The 22226-nt window shown below is 38.0% G+C and overlaps 2 protein-coding genes across 12 annotated transcripts; one reads left to right on the top strand and one right to left on the bottom strand.

Annotated features, from left to right (window-relative positions):
• Positions 1–1667: 1667 nt before the first annotated feature.
• On the bottom strand, positions 1668–9069 carry Cbx3 (chromobox 3). Of its 7 annotated transcripts, none has more exons than XM_027932747.2 (6): positions 8961–9069; positions 7945–7998; positions 5387–5529; positions 4510–4672; positions 3173–3267; positions 1668–2739 (listed from the first exon to the last, which is right to left on the bottom strand). In XM_027932747.2, exons 2-6 carry the CDS (start codon positions 7966–7968, stop codon positions 2613–2615), a joined length of 552 nt encoding a protein of 183 aa, XP_027788548.1. In that variant the 5' UTR covers positions 7969–7998; positions 8961–9069; the 3' UTR covers positions 1668–2612. The 7 variants fall into 7 exon arrangements, with proteins under 7 accessions (XP_027788548.1, XP_027788549.1, XP_027788551.1 ...); XM_027932748.2 differs by having other exon boundaries at positions 8969–9064; XM_027932750.2 differs by having other exon boundaries at positions 8929–9026.
• A 925-nt stretch (positions 9070–9994) lies between these two features.
• On the top strand, positions 9995–19970 carry Hnrnpa2b1 (heterogeneous nuclear ribonucleoprotein A2/B1). 5 transcript variants are annotated; one of them, XR_011707818.1, is made up of 13 exons: positions 9995–10203; positions 12824–12859; positions 12957–13067; positions 13228–13374; positions 13743–13953; positions 14081–14182; positions 14259–14339; positions 14986–15048; positions 16127–16246; positions 16575–16697; positions 17329–17411; positions 18779–18851; positions 19435–19970. XR_011707818.1 is itself a non-coding variant. In XM_027932639.2 (12 exons), the coding sequence occupies exons 1-11, from the start codon at positions 10198–10200 to the stop codon at positions 17388–17390; spliced, it is 1062 nt and encodes a 353-aa protein (XP_027788440.1). In that variant the 5' UTR covers positions 9995–10197; the 3' UTR covers positions 17391–17411; positions 19435–19970. The 5 variants fall into 5 exon arrangements, 3 of the variants coding, with proteins under 3 accessions (XP_027788440.1, XP_027788439.1, XP_027788441.1); XR_003582356.2 differs by having other exon boundaries at positions 18779–18914; XM_027932639.2 differs by lacking the exon at positions 18779–18851.
• Positions 19971–22226: the final 2256 nt, after the last annotated feature.

Genomic DNA, 22226 nt, shown 5'->3' with positions numbered 1-22226 from the left:
AACTCATCTTTAGGATGCGACAGATATTTTGTTCGGGCATCCCATGCCCTGTTTTGTATTTTATTTAGAGACAGGGTATCACTGAGTTTCTTGGCCTTGCTTTTGCTGAGGCTGACTTTGAAAACTTGAGATTCTCCTGCCTCAGCCTCCTGGGATTATAGTCATTTTCAAACAAGAAATCCAGAAGACAGAACAATTACCCATAAGTGATATTAAAACACAAAACTAGGAGAAAATATTTGCAACACAAAAGACTTCATTAAAAAACTCGTATAGGGCTGGGGCTATAGCTCAGTGGTAAAGCACTTGCCTAGCATGTGTGAGGCACTGGGTTCCATCCTCAGCACCACATAAAAATAAATAAATAAGATAAAGGCATTGTGTCTATCTACAAGTAAAAGACAAAACCCCCAAAACAGAAATTTAAGTAAATGATTAACAAAAACATCAGACATGCAAATTAAAACAAGATGCCATCAGATTGGCTAAAAATTAGTAAGATGTTAAATATTTGTAATACCAGTGAGAATATGGAATGTTAAGCTATTGGTAGACAAGTAAATCAGTGCCTTGACTTCATTAATGACTGTGAATCCATCTATATCTATTTGACTATACTGAAGAATGTTCACATTCATCTTAACAGCAAAAAACTACAAACTAAGTACCTAACAACTAGTTAAGTTGGGGAATCAAGTTAGAGAATCTTCATATAAAGCCTACTTCTATACTTTTAGGAAAAAAAAAACCAGGTAAAATGTATCTTGATTACTAAGTACAAAGCACTGTTCTAAATGTCTCACATACATATATTCATCCTTATACCAGCTCAAGAATGTTTCATACAAGAGAAACCTAAAGTATGGGGTGGTGAAATAAAAGATGGAAGACAGCAGATTCCAATCTAAACTCTTGACTGTAGTAGCCAGCAGCTATGCTAGAATAACGTGGAGAGAGGCTTGAATGTAAGCTGCTTAAAAAAAAAAAAAAATTAGATACATAAAATTATTTGTTAAAAACAGCAGCATAAATGCATAAAATAGTACAAACAGCAAATAAATGTACAACTGAGCTATTTGGGGGTTGGGGAGATCAATGAAGCAGCTTTATTTCTGTAACATTTGACTTGTTACAATAAAGTGCTATTTTTTTTCCCCTGGCTTTCAGCTAAAAATCTCAGGACTCAGGAATTTAAGAACTTGAATGGTTTGGCTCAATCTTTTCACAAAACAGCTAGCTACAGTAAACGAGATGAAAAGAGAGGGAGACAATTGGAAGGTGCTATATTGCTTGCTGACACTGAAGATCCAAGGACCCACTGATAACTTGTCTTTAGACCACTGGGACTGACTGTAGACTTCCAATCCCCAGAAATGTTAAATATGTATTTAAATAATTTGTGGTAAAATGTTACAGAACCAACAGAAAACTAATATAACACCCAAGACACAATAAATACCCACAATAAAATTTAACAGAGTTACCAATTGGTAAGATGACTAGGTCATATCATCTGTGAACTGAGAACAGCAAGAGTCTATAATAAGATGATAATGAACAGCATGGACATAATTTCCCTTTCTCTTTATGGATACTAGAATTCTGTAGATATGTGTTTTCCAACAGAATAAGTATTTTATAAAGGAAATCAGGTAAAGAAAGTCTCATCACATAAAGGAATATAAAACTATTTATTGACCATTGTTCACCAGTATTTACAATAAAGTAAACAATATACAGTTGGGTAACATTCTGATTACTACAAAGTTATTTTCCTGGCTTGTGTTGAACCAGTAATCCAAATACTGAAAAGACTGAGCCTACATGTTAAGGATGAACTGAGGTGAAGAAAACACATGCAGGTCAATAGTTTAGACTGTAAAAATTCCCTCACCAATTTATGTGAGCAAGCTATAAATTGCCAACATCTTTAGCCATCTGATCAGGTTTCTATGAGCCAAATCTTAAAGACATTCCATGAATTATGACCTTTTAGTATGCAGATTTCAACTTTTTAATGTGCTTTTAATCATCTAATTTAAAGTGTCCAATTAACTACAGAATCACTTATTTAATCTGAAAGGTTAAGTTTAGGGAAAATTTCAATTTAACTTGAAGTGACATTTCTTAGGTTGCAGAGGATGATGGCATCTCAGGAACTCGGGTTTACTACCCATTGTTTTTGTGTTGGTGAATGTTTAAAAAACCAAAACCATTATGTAAGTATTTTATGTACACATGCACACACACACACACAAATAAACAAAACCCCCAGAATGGTCCTTAGGCATATGAGTTAAAAACAAGTTCTGAGTAATGACTACAGAAATTTCCCCAACTTTTAGAAAAGCAGAGGAAATATACCATCATATCAAATGCTCTTTTCTGATAAAGGAAGCAACTACAGAAAGCTTTTATTTGTTCAAAGTAACCAGTGCTACTGATGCAAAACAAAAAATAAAACCCAACAACTCCCCAATACTACTTTCAAAACCAACATATCAAACTTGATTTTCATTAGAATGTAGTTATTTTTTCACACTAGTAAATCAAAAACCAAGACCCAGATTTTATATATATATATAAATATATATAAAAAACAATGCAAATAGTTATTGAGCTTCATCTTCTGGACAAGAATGCCAAGTTAGTCTCTCTTCATAAAAAGCAATTACAATTTGAGGACACTTCATATTTGCTTCTTTTGCCAGCACCAAGTCTGCCTCATCTGAATCTTTCCTGTTATAAGGAAAAAAAATTCAAGTTGAATTGCTATGTCAACTGAAAACTACTCAGGAAATAATTCAATTAAACAGCATTTAAGTGTTTCAGGAGGATTCTATAGTAGCTGTGGTTATGTTTCAATAAACTTCATTTTCCAAAAGAGATCACAGATTTGCTGACCTTCTCTTAAAAAACACGGTTGCCATAAGTAACTAGAATAATTCTCCAGCAGATAATTCTTATGTGTTTTATAAATGAAACTATAAAATCTTTCTAAGATATGGCTTGAAAAAAAAAATTCTTTTTTTTTTTTTTTGGGAAAAATCTGCCAATGAGGCTGAGGATGTAGCTCAGTGGTAGAGCATTTGCCCAGCACACAAGAAGCCCTAGGTTCAATTCCCAGGTCACCAAAAATACAAAATCAACCAAGTATCAATCAATCACTTACCATTTCATAAGAAACATCAATTCTCCACTGCTGTCTGTGGCACCAATTATTCGTTCAGGATCAAGACCTCTGGCAAAGCCTCTTGGTTTGTCAGCCTATTTAAAAGAAGTCAGGTGATTACTTTTTTCATAGCAAATAACTTCTAGTTTTTCTTCATGAAATATACCTTTTACATCAAAATCTTCTAATAGTGAAATAGAAACAACTGAAGTAAGAGCCATGGTACTAAGACATGTTGTACATGTCTTATTTCTTAGGTAGAAGGCTTAAACAAACAAACAAACAAAAAAACTGAACCAAAAGCAGACAACTGGCTGGGTATGCGGTGGCACATGCTTATAATACCAGCAACCCCAGAGGCTGATGTAGAAAGGTCACATATTCAAGCCAGCACCAGCAATTTAGAGACCCTAATAAGCAACCTTGCAAAAGTCTTGTCTCAAAATCAGCGTGAATTAGGCAAATAGGAAAAACCTTAGAAGTGGTTCTCCAATGGGTGGTCTGAGGATCCTTGGGAATCCCTAAAGCTTCTGGAGAAGAGGTTCTGCTAAGTTTCCTTTTCATGTACTAGAGTGTGGACTATTTTCACATACCTCCACCTAAACAACATATCCCAGCAATAAAATGCAACAGTAGAGCTGTCTACATTCCTTAAGCCAGATGCTGAAGAGATAAGATTTAATGTTCAAATCATCAAATTTCAAATCTATAATCCTTTACCAATTTATATTGTATTGCATACTTAGTGCCTAAGCCTAGAAACTAACTCATCACCAAAACACTTCTCCAAATTGCCATGCTAAGACAGTTGGTAAGACAAGTATAATCTGTTCTTAAGTCAAGGGTAGAAGTTATCAGATTTGCCCAATGCAAGGCACTAATGAAGCAAAGACTGGATCAAAGTATTTATGTAGTGAATGAACCAAATATCTCAATTTATGCCAGAAGTTATAAAGCTATTATTGTTATCAAAGATCATATACTTTGAAACCAAAGTATTGTTTGTAGCACAGATCATATGAAAAGTACTTTCTTGTGGTCAATACCACTAATGGACTATAATGAGGATATGCTATCAGAATTGCCTTCACTGTAATGCAAAGGCATCAGTCTTAACATTGTTTATAAAAGACTTTTTTTTTTTTTTTGTGCTGTTGGGGATTGAACCCAGGGCCTTGTGCATGTGAGGAAAGCACTCTACCAACTGAGCTGTATCCCCAGCCCTATAAAAGGCTTCTTAATGGTATTTTGAAATTACTTGATTAGGAGAAAAACAAAACAAAAAAAACCTTGTCTTTTATGAAGAGCCAGCATGGTGGGTAATGTTTTATACTTACAGCATCTCTTTTCTTCTTTGACTTGCTATCATCAGATTCGCTGTCAGATAAAGATTTTCTTTTGGTACCATCTTTTTCTTTACCAGCTTTTTGAGAATTAAGAAATGCTTCAATTAACTCTGGACAATCTAAATTTTCTTCAGGTTCCCAAGTATTGTCAGCACTGTGTTCAGTAAAGCAAAACAAAAATGTAGATTCAATCAAACATGGTTCATCATCTGCATCTATTTATAGATTACTGGAAAATAGTTCTCTGTACTACAGTTACTAATCATTCCCTCCCTTATCCTCTGCATGCCTTTGAGAGATTGTGTCTAGATTCTTTTGTGACTGTCTCTACTGTCCTAAGTAGGCAATTTGCCATTTTACTCCAAAATTAATTGAACCTGACTCCAATAGAATTGAAGCAAACATTATTCCAAGTTTCACAATTAAGAACTTGACTGGGTCTTTTTAAAAACACAAACTCCCAATTCCCACCCCAAGGTATATAGTAATGTTGTTTTAAAACGTTAAAACAATGACTCTGAGGAATTCTCAACTGTGAGACAATGTTTTCGATTTCTGGTAGGTGCTCAGACTATTTGGAAATGGTATATAGCAGGAATAGGCAAACCAAAAGGTAAATCTAATCTTTATTATAACTAGCAAACTAATTTTTAAAAATATCTTCCTAACTACACTAAAATGTATTACATAATAAATACATTCTTTCAGTTGAGTGCTAAAATCTTGGCTTTTTAAAAACATACCTTGAATAACGCCTAGAATTAAAGATTTCTATAGTAAAACTGGTGAGGTAAGGCCAAAACCAAATTTTTAGGACCGTAATTAAAGGTTATTAAAAAAAAAAAAAAAATGCAGAGAAGTTTCTTACTCTGTAAATCCTTTCCACTTCAGAAAGTATTCCACCTTTCCATTTACTACACGTCGGTCTAGGACTTTTTCTACCACAAATTCTTCAGGCTCTGCCTCTTCAACTTTTTTACTCTTTCCATTCTGTTTCTTTCCCATTTTTTGCTAAAAGAGAAATAAAGAAACATTAAAAAATTTGAATACATTTTAAAGGCTATACTGCTTATATTGCTACATTCAACACACACATCTTACACACAGAACAGAACCTCTGGTGGCCTTAAGTCACAATGCCTTTCCCAATTCAAACCAATGTTAAAATCTCAAAATATAAAAAAAATGAACTGATTTTCCTGACCCTTTGGGACAAACACATCAATGTCACTTTTACAGGCCAAAATGCTTTTCACTTTAAAACAACATGCTATAAGCATAAGGGTATATACACGTATACGTAAGAAACAAAAATTCTCTGGAATCATACATCTGATTTTACAGGTTTCTATTTCCAAGTCAGACCTTAAATGACTTAAAAAAATTTTTTTAAAGCTGTAAATGGACACAATATCTTGATTTTCTTTGTTTTTTAATGTGGTGCCATGGATTGAACCCAGTGCCTCACGCATGCAAGGCAAGCTTTCAACCACTGAGCTACAACTCCAGCCCTCTTTAATGATTTTTAATAATCAAAGAAACTGCAGCAAAAAGTTTCTATCCTAACTGAAGAACAACAAAAGAAAAAAACCAGCTACTCCACGAAGGAAGAAGGCTAATAAAGAACATTAAAAAAAAAAAGAAAGAAAACAAAAAGGAAACACAAGGATCAAACAAAGAAAAAGCTCCAGCAGGCAAAATGCTTTATTTATTACTAGTACGACAATCTACATAACAGTGTTCCATTTTTTTTTTTCTTTTAAAATATATGTTGGCTTAAGCCAGCAGTCTTTTCCAAGCATGGGGTAGGTTTTGGAGCCAAAATACATTCCTGCTATTAAAACACACACACAGAGTTCCCACAACACTAATGAAATTATTTTAAAATGAAAAAAATTAGATCAATACTGGTGCATTAAAATTTGTTAATATTCATTGCTCTAGTTTTATTTATTGATTGATTGATTGGCTGGGGGGGGTGTACTGAGGATTGAACCCAGGTGTGCTTAACCAGTGAGTCACATCCTCAGCCCCTTTTTGTATTTTATTTAAAGACACTGAATTGCTTAATACCTTGCTAAGATGCAGAGGCAGGTTTTGAACCTCTTTCTCCTAGATAATGTTTTGACTCTCCTAGAATACATTGATTTCTGTGATCTTCCTACCTCAGCCTCCCAAGCCATTGGGATTACAGGCATGCACTACCATGCCCAGCGTTCAATTTGTATTTTTAAGTGTTTTTCATCTGGGATAATGGGGCAAAACTGATTATAAACTTAAGTGGTTCATCTGGTCCTTAAAAAAAAAAAAAACAAACCCAGAAAATACCAATAAATACAAACACCGAAGGCTAATAAACTGTGCAAAAAAACTTCACCTTAATGAACATCAGTGTATTGATTTTTTTTTTTTGGTACCAGGGATTGAACCCAGAAGTACTTAACCACCAAGCCACGCCCCAGCCCTTTAATAATAAAACAGGGTCTCACTGGGTTGCTAAGTGCCTTGCTAATCTGCTGAGGCTGGCTTTGAACTTGCAATTCTCCTGCCTCAGCTTCCCTAGTTGCTGGGATTATAGGTGTGCACCACTGTGCCCTGCTCAGTATATTGATTTTCTGTTCTCCATATACATCCTCAAAGCCTCACTGACAGTTCATGCCTTTCCCATCCAATAACAGAAGGGTACAGGTGAATAAAAAGCCTATTTGACCACCTACATTTGGTTTACAGACTATGGAATTAAGAGGCAAAGATTGTGCTTTTTATGAGAGTCTATCACAGGCTTCATATAACATCTTTCAATCTATTTTCCAGAGTATCTGACTACATCTGGTCGAGGAACAAATTAAAAATCACAAACTTGCCTTTTCAGTGTGAAACCCAAGGGGAGAATATACAGATTAAAACCAGATGTTTTGCTTTACTTAAAATGTTAACTCACCTTTGTACGCTTATGATTATTATTAATGCAATGTGTTATAATTAACACATCTAAATAGACATGTTCTTACACTTTTGCACAGCCTGTTATGAAACACAAGAAAGCATGTAACATTCTTTAATTAGTTTTATTTCAAAATAAAAACTCAGCAAAACTCCTGTTTTCGATCAGTTTTTTTAACTCATTAACTCCCCAAATTTCAATTCTGTGAATATAATTCAAACATTATTCCTAAATTACCAGAAATATATTCGTTGCTCAATTTACATCTTATAGGTGTTCTACTTGACACTTACATTCAAAGGAGACATTAACAAACATTAACAAATTCGTTTTTGTTCTCAGTTCTCCCCTATTGGACTACTGGGGAGAACTGGGAAAAACGTGTGTACATAAACTTCTCAACCACAGAGATGCAAGTTATAATTTTTAGAGAAAAAAAATAGAACTAGATCCTTACATATCTTAGGTTTTAATTAACTTACCAATGTAGTCTTATTGGAGGCCATTTTTTAAAATTGCAGACTCGAAGAGCTACACTAGAAAAATGCACAACAGTTAAAACTGGTATCTTAAGTAGCTTTACCTAGAGAAAAATGGAGAAATACTTTCCCAACTAGGTCCCATTTACAATAAATTCAATTTTCATTTTTTTCCCCTAAAAAAGAACAAACGTTTTGGTTCAAAACCAGGCATGATTACTAAATTCACAAGGATCAACTACCAAGAATCTTTTCTCAAAATCTCTTTAACAGTCTCCTACATATATAACTCCAGGTGATTTCTATTCTGAAAACCTCCCTCTTTTCAACTGGGAGTTAGGAATAACCAAAGGAAAGGAAAAACACATGCCCCAACCCATTTCGTGACACTAGACACTCACCCCTATATATCCTCTTCCCTAAGCCCCGGGTCTTTCGCAGCTTAATCCCTCAACTGGAGGCCTAAAGACCAGGCACCCACCCCCACCCGGGAGCGCGGGCCTCGTGGTCAGCGGATCCGCAGGGAGAAACAAAGGCCGCGGCGCGGGGGCTCAAGGGCACTGCGCCACAGGGCCCGCGCCACCCCCTCGGGCGGCGGCCACGTAACGGAGTGGACGCCGCGGCCTCGGGACAGGGAACGCGCGCGCCAGGCCTCGACGCTGCAGGAAAATGCACCGCCTTCCCAGGAGGCCCAACTCCGCTAGCAGCGCAGCGAGGCGGGAGGCCCCTCTTCCTGATCGGAGACGGGGGAGGGGAGAACATGCGCTTTGTCTAGAAATAAGGCGGCTGGCACCACAGGTTTCAACCCTCTGGAGAGCACAGTCGTACCCCCCACCTAACGGCCTGTGCAGCGCCAGACCAGCTGCAGGGCCTCCACTCGCCCCTCCGCTCTTTCCCGTAGCTCCGGACACGGAGTACAGCGGGGAGGGTCGGGAAGCGGGGAAATGAGGGTCCCCGGCACGCATGGGTTATTTTAAGCACTACCACGGAATTGGGGGAAGAGAAAGCAAGCCACCGACATCACCACCTCCGATGCTCCAGGTCGCGGATCTGCAGCGTCTCCAGCCCTGCGCGCCTCAAGCTCGAGTCACATCAGACGGGGGAGGGGCAGGGGCACCGAGCGCGAGGGGGGGTGTGACGCCGCCCACGCTGAGCGGCCGCGAGGGGCGGGGCCGAGCGATCAGAGGGAGGGGCGCCGCGCCCGCCTGGAATCCCCGGTCAATGCAAGGGGGGAAAGGGAGAAAGAAAAAGACCGCGGCGCCGGCACTTACCGTTGGCGGCTGGGGCCTGGGGGGGGGGGGTCCCAAGAGGGTGGGGAGGGAGGGGCGAGGACTGCGACCAGAGTGTTTTCGTTGGCTTTTCTGTGTCGCAGTAGCGGCGGGTGCCGCCAAAACCGGACTCCGCCTATTTCCTCACCCCTCGGAGAGGGTGCCTCCAATGCAGAGGGGGGGAATAGGGAGCTAAGGACGAGTATCGCTCTCGGATCCTCCTCTGGAAAAGACTCTCCTGAACCCGAGTGGTCAGCCCCAAAGGCATTGGCCAGGGTTCGGTTGGTGCACCATGAACAGTGTAAATTGTTGACTAGAGGTCTCCTCGGGTGTTTCCGGAAGGGGCCGAGTCAGTTACCATATGCTGGGGGAGGGAAAACGAAGGTTTGCTATAGGGTTTTTGGGCGGGAGAACCAAGGGGGATAAGATTATCAAAGGTGTAGCTGCAAGGGGAATGCGTGGGATCAGGGGTCCGGACCTGAGCGGCCGATTAAGCTCCTCCCGACAGCGTTAATTTCAAACTGCGCGACCGTTTCTCACCTGCCCTGCGCTAAGGCGGGGGCTGGACTTAATTCCGAGAGGATTAACACGAAGGACTCGAGCCTTCCGCAATTCACTGAATCAATTTACGCAAGTGACGTAAAGCATTATTGCTATCCGCAGAGTTGGGGGGAGGAGCACGTACTCGGCGTAAGGAGGGCGTAGCGCATTCCCGCCATTGGCGGCGGTTAGGGCGTTTACGTAACGGCCTGACGTAGGGGAGGACGCGTTAGTCGGGGGGGAAGGTTCTAGAAAAGCGGCGGCAGCGGCTCTAGCGGCAGTAGCAGCAGCGCCGGGTCCCGAGTGGAGGTGCTCTTAGCGGTGTTGTTTCTCGAGCAGCGGCAGTTCTCACTACAGCGCCAGGACGAGTCCGGTTCGTGTTCGTCCGCGGAGATCTCTCTCATCTCGCTCGGCTGCGGGAAATCGGGCTGAAGCGACTGAGTCCGCGATGGAGGTAACGGGTTTGAAATCAATGAGTTATTGGAAAGGGCATGGCGAGGCCGTTGGCGCCGCAGTGGAAGTCGGCCCGCCGCCTCCATGGGAGAGTGGCAGGAAACCGGGCCGCTTCAGTAGCGCTTGGCCTTTTGGTGTTTGCGAGAGGGGTCGATAGCGGAGGCCTGATCGGTACAAACACCTTCCCCACCCTCAGCCTCCCGGCGCCATTTCCCTCTACTGGGGTGGGGGATGGGGAACTTCCACAAGGCGGCCGCGGCCGTTTTTTAGTGGAAGCGGGGAGCGCAAGTGGGAAATAGCACTCCTTTTTTAAGGCCCGCTGATTTGGGAACCCGGGCTTTTACGTGTTTGAGCGTTTCGGCGGGCATCGGGCCCTCGTGAGCGAGTCTGCGGAGCTTCCCTTCCCCCCCTCTCCCGGGAACCGGATTTGGCGGCCGCCATTTTCCTGTCTTTCCTTCTTCGCAGCGATTTTCTTATAACTCCCTGAATTTTACTAGTTTAATTCTTTTATCAAAGCATAGAAGTAGCTAACTATTTTTCTTTCTTCTCGGGCTGTTTTCATATCGTTTCGAGGTGGATTTGGAGTGCTTTGTGAGCTTGGATCTTTAGCGTCCTGCGCACCTCGTTTAAGGCGCTCTGCCTTCCCCTCGATGAAATGGCGCCATTGCGTTCAGAAGCCACACAGAAGGGGGGGGGGTTCCGCAGGGCTTGTTGGCGCGGGCTCAGAGAAGGTATCTCCACCTAGGGCGTTGGGCGCTGTTTCCGCGAGCTTTTTACAAAGAAATCGCTTTTCCAGGCCTTCATATTTTAAGACGAATGGTTTTATCTGCGTATGCTTTGATTAAGAGCAGTCGAATTGTAGCAAATTGGAAGTGAAAAAAAAAAATTGGAGCCCTCAGTACCGAGAGTGAGTGTAGCAACGAGGAGGGTCATTGAGGGGGAGGGGTATTCATAAAGAGTCCTTTTACTGTCCTGAAGTGTTCTGCTTGAATGATGGAATTTATTTGTATTTTAAATATTTTTACTGGGAAGCTTGAACCTTACTGGATAAAACTACCGGTCCTTACTTACAACATATGCCAGAAGTTATGAAGAAAGTGAAGCAAAAACGTGTTTTATTCTAGTTGTACTTAGATTACAACATGGCTCGGTCCTTCATAATGCGTGTATTGCAATGTAAATTACTGTTTTAGGCATGGACCACTGTGTGTTTGAACTTTGTCACTTGCTTTTCTCATTTGTTTGCAATCATGGTTGGTCATTACATTGATAAGCATAAGTTTCAAGCGAAGGGGGTCTTCCTGATTATTTTCTTTGACCCTAAGTACATTTATAAAATAACTTTGTTTATAATCGATAGTCGACTTCGGGTAAGTTTGGAAAAAACTGAGGTAAGTAAAGAGTTTTTGCTTTTTGTAGTGATACGTAAGAATTGTAGATATACTTTATGGATTTAGTGATCTAACAACACCTAACAGTAAATGCAGTTAGGTGGAAACTGTCTTGCTGAATAGCCATTGTTTTGAAACTGAAAATTTTAAGAGAACTAGTTTGATAACTTGTTATTTTTAAAAGTTCAGAATCCTCAAAACTAAGCAAAGAAAAAAAGTCTAAGTGAACCTTTAATCATTTTATATGCAGGTGGGATACTGCATGGAGCCAGAACCTCCATAGAATGGTGTGGAGAGCAGTAGTGCTGCTTTAGTAGGAAGATTATTTTTGTACTCATATTTGACCTTTTAATGTATCTTGCATGAGCCCAGTTTTAGTAGTCACCCTTAGTAATTGCCCAAAGTTAAGGATTGTTTAATCCAGTATATTTCTTGCTGGTTTGAGGGTACTAAAAGATTTCAGCCCAGTATTATGTTTTTGTACTGTTTAATAAGAGTTGTAGTCAGTCAGATGGATGCTAAGTTTGGTGAGCCTGAACTGCTTTAATTGAGCAAGTAAGTGATGGTGTTATAATATGAAACTATAATTTTTGAAATATGAGATCTATTAATGTATTTTTTTGTTTATTTGCTGACATTGTACTGTCACTCAAGTAACCAAATTAATGGAGTGCCCGCCAAAAAACCAGCATTTTAAACTTTTTTAAAGACATTTTTTAAAATGGTATTGGTCAAAACAATTTGCCTGATTATGAGAGGTTATGTACATTTTGAATATTAATTTTTTTTCTAAAAGTTACATGGAGAAACTTGCTTCAGTGGTTTCATTAGGTTGAGATACTTGTAGTCACCACTAGAGGGAGCAGTTAAGGGAATGTTGCTTCTTGGGTATTGAATCCTGAAATAAGTTGGTAAGCTTTGGCTTTATATGAAAAATTCTAGGTTGAGTAAAGTGAACGGTAGTTTTAGGATATAGAATCGAATGAAAATCTTAAGAATTTGTTAATAACCCTCCAGTGACCGTGGAATAGATTGTTTCTCCTCAGAAAGTTGTAAAAATTTACGTGATATTTAATTGGGTTAAGATAATTTAATGTGAAGTAAATTTAAATCAAGCTTTAGTGACATTGAAACTTGTATAATTCAGCTGAAACTTTTTTGGTGTAACACACTAATATGCAGTTTAACATATGGTTTAAATTTGATGTAAGTTTTTTTTTTCCCCCCCAGAAAACTTTAGAAACTGTTCCTTTGGAGAGGAAAAAGGTACTCTGCCAGCAGGTCACCTCATATTTAAGAATTTAATTTCCTGCATACAAAGAGAAAATGTAAATAAAAATTGAAATGGTGTTTTCCTTTGCAGAGAGAAAAGGAACAGTTCCGTAAACTCTTTATTGGTGGCTTAAGTTTTGAAACCACAGAAGAAAGTTTAAGAAACTACTACGAGCAATGGGGAAAACTTACAGATTGTGTGGTAGGTTAACTGTGGAAAGTTGGCTGCAGACACTAGCCCTTTATCTCTTGGAATTGTGATTAAAATGTGACTCATGCAGAAAGTATTCAACTCAGTATTCACAGTAAAAGCTCTAATTTGTTGCTAGTTTAAATGCTAAAGTTTCCTTTTGGTCTTAAAGGTTATGAGGGATCCTGCAAGCAAAAGATCAAGAGGATTTGGTTTTGTAACTTTCTCATCCATGGCTGAGGTTGATGCTGCCATGGCTGCAAGACCTCATTCAATTGATGGGAGAGTGGTTGAGCCAAAACGAGCTGTAGCAAGAGAGGTAAGCTAAATATAACTTCTGAAATAACATGGAAAAAATTCCTAATGATCAGAATGCAATTTTTTTTAAAAATTACTAATTGAATGACTTTACTAAAACTTACTTAAATGTACAGATATCCCTCCCTGCTTATTTTTCAAAAGTTGAGTTGTAGTAAGAGACAAAGATGGTGTACTTGAAAAAAATTTTTTTATTTATTGATGGACCTTTATTTTTATTTATATGTGGTGCTGAGGATCAAACCCAGTGCCTCACACGTGCTAGGCAAGTGCTCTACCACTGAGCTGAACTAACAGCCCCCAAATGGTGTACTTTTGATCATGTCTGGTTTCTTCTGTCAAGATAACTTTTCTCCCCCACTGTTGTAGGAATCTGGAAAACCAGGAGCTCATGTGACTGTGAAGAAGCTGTTTGTTGGCGGAATTAAAGAAGATACTGAGGAACACCACCTTAGAGATTACTTTGAAGAATATGGGAAAATTGACACCATTGAGATAATTACCGATAGGCAGTCTGGAAAGAAAAGAGGCTTTGGTTTTGTTACTTTTGATGACCATGATCCTGTGGACAAAATTGTGTGTAAGTGTCTGTAAGCACTAGGTGTGTGGACTAGATTTGGGGTATGTGAACACATATATTAGGTAACTTTAAAGTTATTCACTATTAAAGTGTGATCATTTATTGGAGTCTGAATCATTTATTCCAGTGCAAAAATACCACACCATCAATGGTCATAATGCAGAAGTAAGAAAGGCTTTGTCTAGACAAGAAATGCAAGAAGTCCAAAGTTCCAGGAGTGGAAGAGGAGGTAACATTTTTATCCACCCTCCCTTTCCCTTTTTATTTATTTGAGTGCTTGCTCTTAATCAGAGGTTCTATTATAGGCAACTTTGGTTTTGGGGACTCCCGTGGTGGCGGTGGAAATTTTGGACCAGGACCAGGAAGTAACTTTAGAGGAGGATCTGGTAAGTTCCAAGTTAAGATTGAAGGGTAAAATATGCTTGATTTCAGAAAAAAGTATGATTAGGTTTGGTAAGAATTACAACCTAAGTTAAAAATTTGTCCCAAAGATTTTTTTGTCCTGGCAAGATCCTAATCCTAATTTGGTTATGAAAGAGGTAATAGGCAGTTTTTTTTTTTTTTTTGTTTTGGTAACTGCATTCAGGATGTCACAGGTTTTCTGGCCACCTTCAGTTTTTAAACAGTTGAAATGATGTTGCAAGAGCCTTAAAGAACAAGTACCCCTAAATAGTAATTTTAGACAGGAATTGTTAGTGAGTTTAACAATGTTTAAATATTGGTAATGTCATGCAAGCTATATGCTTCAAATGTAATTATTACCAGAATTTCTGTACTAAGGTTTCAAAAAAGCGCTGGCTCCTTCCATTGTATAAATGAATAGAATCTTAATTTAGTGCTTAAAGTCCAAGTCTAAAGGTTAGTTACTGTGGATAATTATTAATTATGCACTTCTGTGTATGAATTTTTATAGATCAACAGTTACGCTATTGTGTTTCATATTGTTCCAGGTTATTTCAAGAAAGTGGGGAAAGAATATTTAAGATGAATAGGATTAACTAGCTTAAATCATTTTTTTTAAATTCCTGACAGATGGATATGGAAGCGGACGTGGATTTGGGGATGGCTATAATGGATATGGAGGAGGACCTGGAGGTCAGTTTCTTGTACATGTTGATTTATGTGGTAACAATCACATTGTATGTTTGGTGTTTTATACTTCAAAGGACTTAGGCTTTTGTAAAATAAGCTGTGTCTTAGTCATTATAATTTAGTACATTCTTGGAGTTATTGACAGTGCAAAATCATAAATGGAAGATGTCATGTAATTTCATTTCTTGAAAAAAGAATCGGAGCTAGATGTGATATTTTGTATTTTTGCTTTTCTGCAAACATGTAGGATACTAGATTTATCTGAGATCAGGGTATAAGGGAGACCCGTATCTAAGAGCAGTTGGGTTGTCTTAGTCCTCAACTAGATGATGGATGTCCTAAGATAACTTTAGTATTCCTTTGGTAAAATACAGAAAAGGTTGACAGTTCCAGACAGACTTAACTAATACAAGAGACCTTTAAAACCATGAGTTACTAATAGACTTGATTTTGCTCCTTATTGGGCATGACTAAATAACTCCTGTATTTTCACTGTAAAAACCTTGCTTCAGAACTCAAATTTTAATTGAACAAAGCAGAGTTCTTGTTCTTTCTGCAAGCAATTTGAGGCTTAGTGTACCAGGCTTTGAGAAGTTTTAAACTATAAGAAAGCTTATCAGTTTACTTCTAGTCATGAGAAGATAATTAACAGTTGCATAAGAAAAACTTTGCAGTTCACAGAAACATGAATTGGGAAGTTTATCTTTGGGGCAAGTTGAATGGGTGTGGCTCTTTATAGTAACTGTGCCAGTGGCTGCTCCCATAATCTTGACCCAAAATACATGTAGTATTTCAAGAAGCCATCAAAAAGGGACCCTTAATACAATACCTTTAGTTCTGGAGTGGTGTCATCACAGTCATTAAGTATAAATGGTTTTATGCTGTTATGTAAGCATCCTAGACTCCAAAATGTTTCCCAGGACAAGATAGGTATTTCTGTCTTTAAGGTTATTCTGGAAGAGATTACTATATACAAACATTCCGTTTCATAAAAAGTATGTGCTTTGAGAAATTGTAAATGGGTTCAATATGATAAAGTGGCATAGAAAACATGTGTAATTAAAGGTTTATTTTATACTAGGTGGCAATTTTGGAGGTAGCCCTGGTTATGGAGGAGGAAGAGGAGGCTATGGTGGTGGAGGACCTGGATATGGAAACCAGGGTGGGGGCTATGGAGGTGGTTATGACAACTATGGAGGAGGTAATTTCATCTTAACTTGAGTTTTTTTTGTTGGGTGTGTGTGGAGAGGCGGGTGCTGGAGATGAAACTGGGGCTTTGGGCATGGTGGGCAAAACACTGCTGCCAAGCTACATCCGTAGCACCTCCCACCCCTGAAACATTTATCTGGGAATTTGGGTTTGAATTATTTGACGATTTTTGCTTGTTTGACCATCACTAAGTGCCTTTAAAATTTTGGATTAGAAGGTTCTATTTTTGTGGGAGTGTCCTAAATACTTGGCTCTGTCATTGGTTTGATGTTTGGGTATATTCTGAGGTCTGTTATACTGATACTACATTTCTATTATAGGAAATTATGGAAGTGGAAGTTATAATGATTTTGGAAATTATAACCAGCAACCTTCTAACTATGGTCCAATGAAGAGTGGAAACTTTGGTGGTAGCAGGAACATGGGGGGACCATATGGTGGAGGTAATATACAAAGACAAATTGAGGTTCTTAGGAATTTAGTGATTATAGGGTTGGTCCTTCATAATCTATAAGGGGAAATAAGTATGTGGTAATGCTCCCATATGTGGTGTCACCGAAATAAAATCTGCAAAGATTCTGACAATGATTTTAATGTCAGATTAGAGATTGGTGTGGCAAGGTGGAATGCTCTTACAGTATAAGATATTTGGGGATTAGCAAAGTAGATATTAGGTGGGGCCCTATATTTCTTTAAGGAGATAGTTAAGTCAAATTGTTGTACATAGAACATGATATGAATCTGTATTGAATGACTACCTTTATTCAAGCTGATACTTGGCTTTAGAAAGCTTTTAGTAGGAAAGGATTCTTCAGCCTCTTGGTTGATACATTGTTCTAAAATCTCTTAATAGCAAATGGTGATGGGGAGCCTCTTGTAAAACTATAGCATCAATAGTGTTCCCAAGTTTTAAGAACAAAGTTAAAATATTCATGAATCCAGATATTTCATTATCCAAGTAATCAAGTTAACTGAACATATAAGATTATATTGTTTATAAAGTAAAAACTTGATTTGGGGATGACTACGGGAAATGACAGTATGCTTTCTTTTTTGCTCTTTTAACTGTTCTAGGAAATTATGGTCCTGGAGGAAGTGGAGGAAGTGGGGGTTATGGTGGGAGGAGCCGATACTGAGCTTCATCCTATTTGCCTTGGGTAAGTAGTTTTTGAGTTTTACAATTATTATTGTCTTGGGAGACTTAGCTGCAGGAGTAAAAAGCTTTTTAGGATCATGTTAATCTTTCCTTAAAATCTGGTTAGATGGATAATTTCATAACCTATTTTTTTTTTACTCTTTACTTCTGTTGAAACAGGCTTCACTGTATAAATAGGAGAGGATGAGAGCCCAGAGGTAACAGAACAGCTTCAGGTTATCGAAATAACAATGTTAAGGAAACTCTTATCTCAGTCATGCATAAATATGCAGTGATATGGCAGAAGACACCAGAGCAGATGCAGAGAGCCATTTTGGGAATGGATTGGATTATTTAATAACATTACCTTACTGTGGAGGAAGGATTGTAAAAAAACAAATGCCTTTGAGACAGTTTCTTAGCTTTTTAATTGTTGTTTCTTTCTAGTGGTCTTTGTAAGAGTGTAGAAGCATTCCTTCTTTGATAATGTTAAATTTGTAAGTTTCAGGTGACATGTGAAACCTTTTTTAAGATTTTTCTCAAAGTTTTGAAAAGCTATTAGCCAGGATCATGGTGTAATAAGACATAACGTTTTTCCTTTAAAAAATTTAAGTGCGTGTGTAGAGTTAAGAAGCTGTTGTACATTTATGATTTAATAAAATAATTCTAAAGGAAATTGTGTAATTATAGACTTTTTATTTTAAATAAGTTAAGGAGTGGGTAGTATAATTAAGGTCCATTGCAAAGCTGTTGTTATATTGTATAAGATAAATTGTGGTCAGATGTAAGTGTGTTGTCTGCAATTCATCAGGATTAAATTATCTAGATAACTTAAGGGATATCTCTGCAAGGAGAAACACCTTTTTAGATCTTTTAGATGCTGCTTCTTCAATGCAAGGAAAGGAAATAACCCCAGCGAGGTACTCTTCAGGGACACAGGTCTAGTACAAGAGAACTCTTGACGGCTACTAAGTTCAGCCAGTCTTAAAAAACTGTGCTGTTTTCTACAAAGTTTTAACTACAGTAGTTTATAAGGATGCCAACGAAAGCTGAGGGTGTAGAGCAAAATAGTTCTAAGCTTCAGTTAAACTTCTTTAGGTAAGATCTTATTTACTTTTCCTTTCTTAATTTTCCTCCCTAAAAGATAAACTAATAACTCTTCAATGGTCTTACAGTATAGTGGTTCTTATGTAGTTTAACATAGCTACAAATTGAGTTTAACAATATATAAACTCAAAAGAGAATAATTTTTATAAACCCTGTTTTCCAATCTGTCATTTACTTAAATTATTTTGGTTGTTTTTCCCTTTTTTCCTTCTTTCCCACCCCCTCCCTTTCCATGAAGATTCAGGTGCTTAACATATCATTTTTTTCCCTGCTGGAATTTAGCATTGATATGAACCATGGACAAGTATATTCTGCTGCCACAAAGACTGTAAAGTGCTTCATTTCAACAGCTGAGGCAAGCCAAGTGATCATTAATAAAGCTTTTCTTGGTTCCTTCAGTGGTGTTGGTAGTAAAATGGTAGGTAAAAGTTAGGCTGCAAGTTCAATAAATCATGAGATTTCCCATCGTTGCACCCTTGTGTATTCACATTTCTTGGAGCAGGCATTTTGAGTGAACCTAGGATTTTTTAAATAAAATAGACATTTATGGTTCTAACTATACATACTTTTGATGATGAGGCTGACAGAAGGTAGGACAAAATAGTTGGATTTTTTCCAGATAATACCTCATACAAGTAAAATGTCTGTCTACATTATGAATCTTGTTATGTACCCATTACTGATAGTTGGGTTAAAATGTAATTTTTACCCCATGTCCTATCCTAAACAGCTGTAGGTTGACTGCTGAAATTCATTTCCTAAAACTATTACTCAGATTGATTTCCTGGCTTTACTGCCTTTTCAGGAATGTGATATTCAGGGCTTATTCTGTATGCATCAGTGAGTCTTCTTTGATCCTAAGACCACCACTGAAGTTATTTAGGTTCTTTGGACAAACATGATAAACTTCTTCAGATACTTTTTTTTTCCTTTGGCAGGAAGGTGTCTTGCTGCAGGTAACTAATGAAGAAGTGGTCAACCACAGAGTCTTCAAGAAATAAGAAATACTGTACCATCTGAAAGTAGTTCTTGTTGGTGCCTTCATTTAAGAAGCACTCTTTAACATAAAAGGGGAATGTTTTCTGATAAAAACAAATATTTAGTACAGGTTCTTGATAAAATAATTACAAAATGAGTGTTGTTTGTAAAATAACAAAATAAGCTAGAGAGATAAATGTATCATGTTTTAAATTAGGTTTTGTGAGTAGACAGATATAAAGTTCTATTTTAAATACAAAATTTATAAAAATAAATACTTTTGTATCCAAATACTTGGTGTAATGTTTACACATAAAATGTGTGAATCTTGTTCTTCAACATTCCGTTGTCTACAAGATTTCCATCCCCTATTTTTTTAAAAGCAGTTTTCAGATTTATGCATATTGCCATTTTTCTTTGAATATTAGACAAATGAGAAAAGCATTGTGGACATTATTGGCTGTCCCTAATAAAATGCTATCCTTCATGCACTATACATTCAGCGTTTGAATACTGCTACAGTTTTCCTCTGTCGAACATTGTTGTTTTAAAACCATGTTTTTGAACCAGCTCAAGTGGTGTATTGGCTTGTGAAAGGCACCAAGACAAAAACCTGGCATGCTGTGTAGTGTTTTGTCAACTAAGGGTCATATTGAAATCTATGCTTGTAAATGAATAGTGATGGTCTTTGAAAAATGTAGCTTTGTGGGTCAATTTCATAATGGGAACTTAATATGGACATCTTTACCTGAATGCATTGAAGAAACCAGAAAAGGGCATACAAAGTTGACTTGGTCTGATTAATTTCTTTTGCTTTTGATAATAGGTGTCTAACAGGTAAGTCAGATTAATGACTAGCTCATATTACCAGCTCTCATGTCTCATTTGAAATACTTTGCCTTTATCCTGTCATCAACTATGAGCTTGTCTGAATACTAGCCTTCAGTTTTTAAGGACAAATTTCAGAGGTTTAAAAAGTGACTACAAACAAGTTAAACTTTGAAGTGAAGTAAATTGGCGTAACACAACCTCAGTACCAATTCTAACCAAAGTCAAGGGAAATATAATGGGGAAGATGAACTGGCACATGAAAATAACGGTTTACCCAGATAATGACAATTTTTCTATACGCTTGTATATTTCAGAAATTAACCAGGTAGCTTCTCGTAATCCTAGATGTGTCTTAAAAAGAAGGAAATTGCTCTAAGGGGGTTGGTGGCATATTTGTCTTAGGCATAAACTTTATCATTGCAATCACTTCTGTACTTGGACAACTTGTGCTTTATCTGTGGTGGGGAGAATCTTAAATATGGTTATGGCTTAAACTCAAGGAAACAATCAGAAAATTTGGCTATAACTGGACATTTCACATCCATAAGAGCCTCTTAAGGACTGAAAGACCATGCAACATATGTTTTTCCTGAGATTGAGGAGCAAGGAAAATCCACAAGACACAGCCAAGTACGTTGATTCCCACAATTTGATGGGGTGCCACTGACATAACTATCAATAACAAACATCACTGGGAACTACCTTTTTAGGCTTGACACAGTGCCTTGCCACACTGGGAAAGCTTTTACAAGTCTTAAGAGGATTTAGGAGGTAATTAAGATTTTAATAGTTGTATGCATTACTATCTGTAGTAATTAACGTTTCTCATGTAACAATCCTGCATGTACAAATACTTTCAAGTCAAGATTCAGAACTTCAAGTACCTTGATCCTTGATTGTCTTAATGCCAACACTTGGCTATTGAGCATTTTTCTTCCTGAGGTAAGGGTGGGTGAGGCCAGCAGCAAGAAACAAAAAAAAAAAACATTCTTTGATGGTAGGTAGATTGGGGAAGAGAATTAGGCTTGTGAAAATCTCAAGACCTCATAAGCTTGCTTTGAAGGTCAGTACAGAATGAGCAGATGTTGGGACCAACTGTCCTCAATCAGCATACACTTACAAGGAGAGCATAAAGTTATTTGTCAATCCTGGTGAGTCACTGCCGGATGTATTGTGGAGATTTTTGGGAAAAAAAAATCACTGTGTGGTCGCTTAATACAAAATGGTAAATCTAACAGATATGGGTCAATTCACATGAGCTGGAATTAAAGTACATTAGAGAATACTTGACATGGACATCATGGGGGCTATCTGCACATTGGTTTCTTTTTGAAGTCTGCTGGGCAAAACTAAAGAGGTAATGGGAAGAGTCAGGCTAGCAACAACTTTCTGTTGGTTCTATTGTAAGACAAGAATGAGATCTCTGCATCATTAATAGTAATGTAAACATTCACATGCCCCAAATCCAGGATGCTTAAGTGTAACCTGACCTATCAAAACTCATCCTTAACAAGTACAGTCATTAAACTGATGCCTAGCAGTTGAGTATCAAACTTATCAAAGGATCTTTCAGGCAGTTTTAAAAATATTGTGCATAGATTACTTTTGACATTTTCTGGGCAAAATATTCATCTCAAGCACAATGCAGGAGATTTAACTGGTAAAATCATGTTAGTGTGGTCATCTGGCTTTTTTACTGCTAGGTACTCTGCGTTTAGTAGCCAAGGCCTTCTTGCTCATTGTTGGAGAGGTGGTTTTTTAGCTCAACTAGGAAGGAAATTTCCCATATTTGTTATCCTACTATGCCTTTATAGTTTGCTCACCAGCCTTTGAAAATGTGGGTCTTTTAGGGGCTGGGGTTGTGGTTCAGTGGTAGTGTACTTGTCTAGCATGTGTGAGGCACTGGGTTCAATACTCGGCA

This window comes from Marmota flaviventris, chromosome 1 (genome assembly GCF_047511675.1).
Source record: "Marmota flaviventris isolate mMarFla1 chromosome 1, mMarFla1.hap1, whole genome shotgun sequence".
Classification (NCBI taxonomy): Eukaryota; Metazoa; Chordata; class Mammalia; order Rodentia; family Sciuridae; genus Marmota; species Marmota flaviventris.
Note: the sequence above shows the minus strand (reverse complement) of the source record. Positions and strands in the feature narration are given on the sequence as shown.

Bases quoted from the DNA above. Each gene is read 5' to 3' on its own strand.
- Cbx3 (XM_027932747.2), bottom strand. From the start codon at position 7,968: ATGGCCTCCAATAAGACTACATTG. The intron at 3,268-4,509 runs GTAAGTATAAAA...TCTTTTAAATAG, and splicing joins CAAAGAAGAAAAGAGATGCT to GCTGACAAACCAAGAGGCTT. The intron at 2,740-3,172 runs GTAAGTGATTGA...TCCTTATAACAG, and splicing joins TTGATGTTTCTTATGAAATG to GAAAGATTCAGATGAGGCAG.
- Hnrnpa2b1 (XM_027932639.2), top strand. The intron at 13,954-14,080 runs GTAAGTGTCTGT...CATTTATTCCAG, and splicing joins TCCTGTGGACAAAATTGTGT to TGCAAAAATACCACACCATC. The intron at 16,698-17,328 runs GTAATATACAAA...TAACTGTTCTAG, and splicing joins GGGGGGACCATATGGTGGAG to GAAATTATGGTCCTGGAGGA.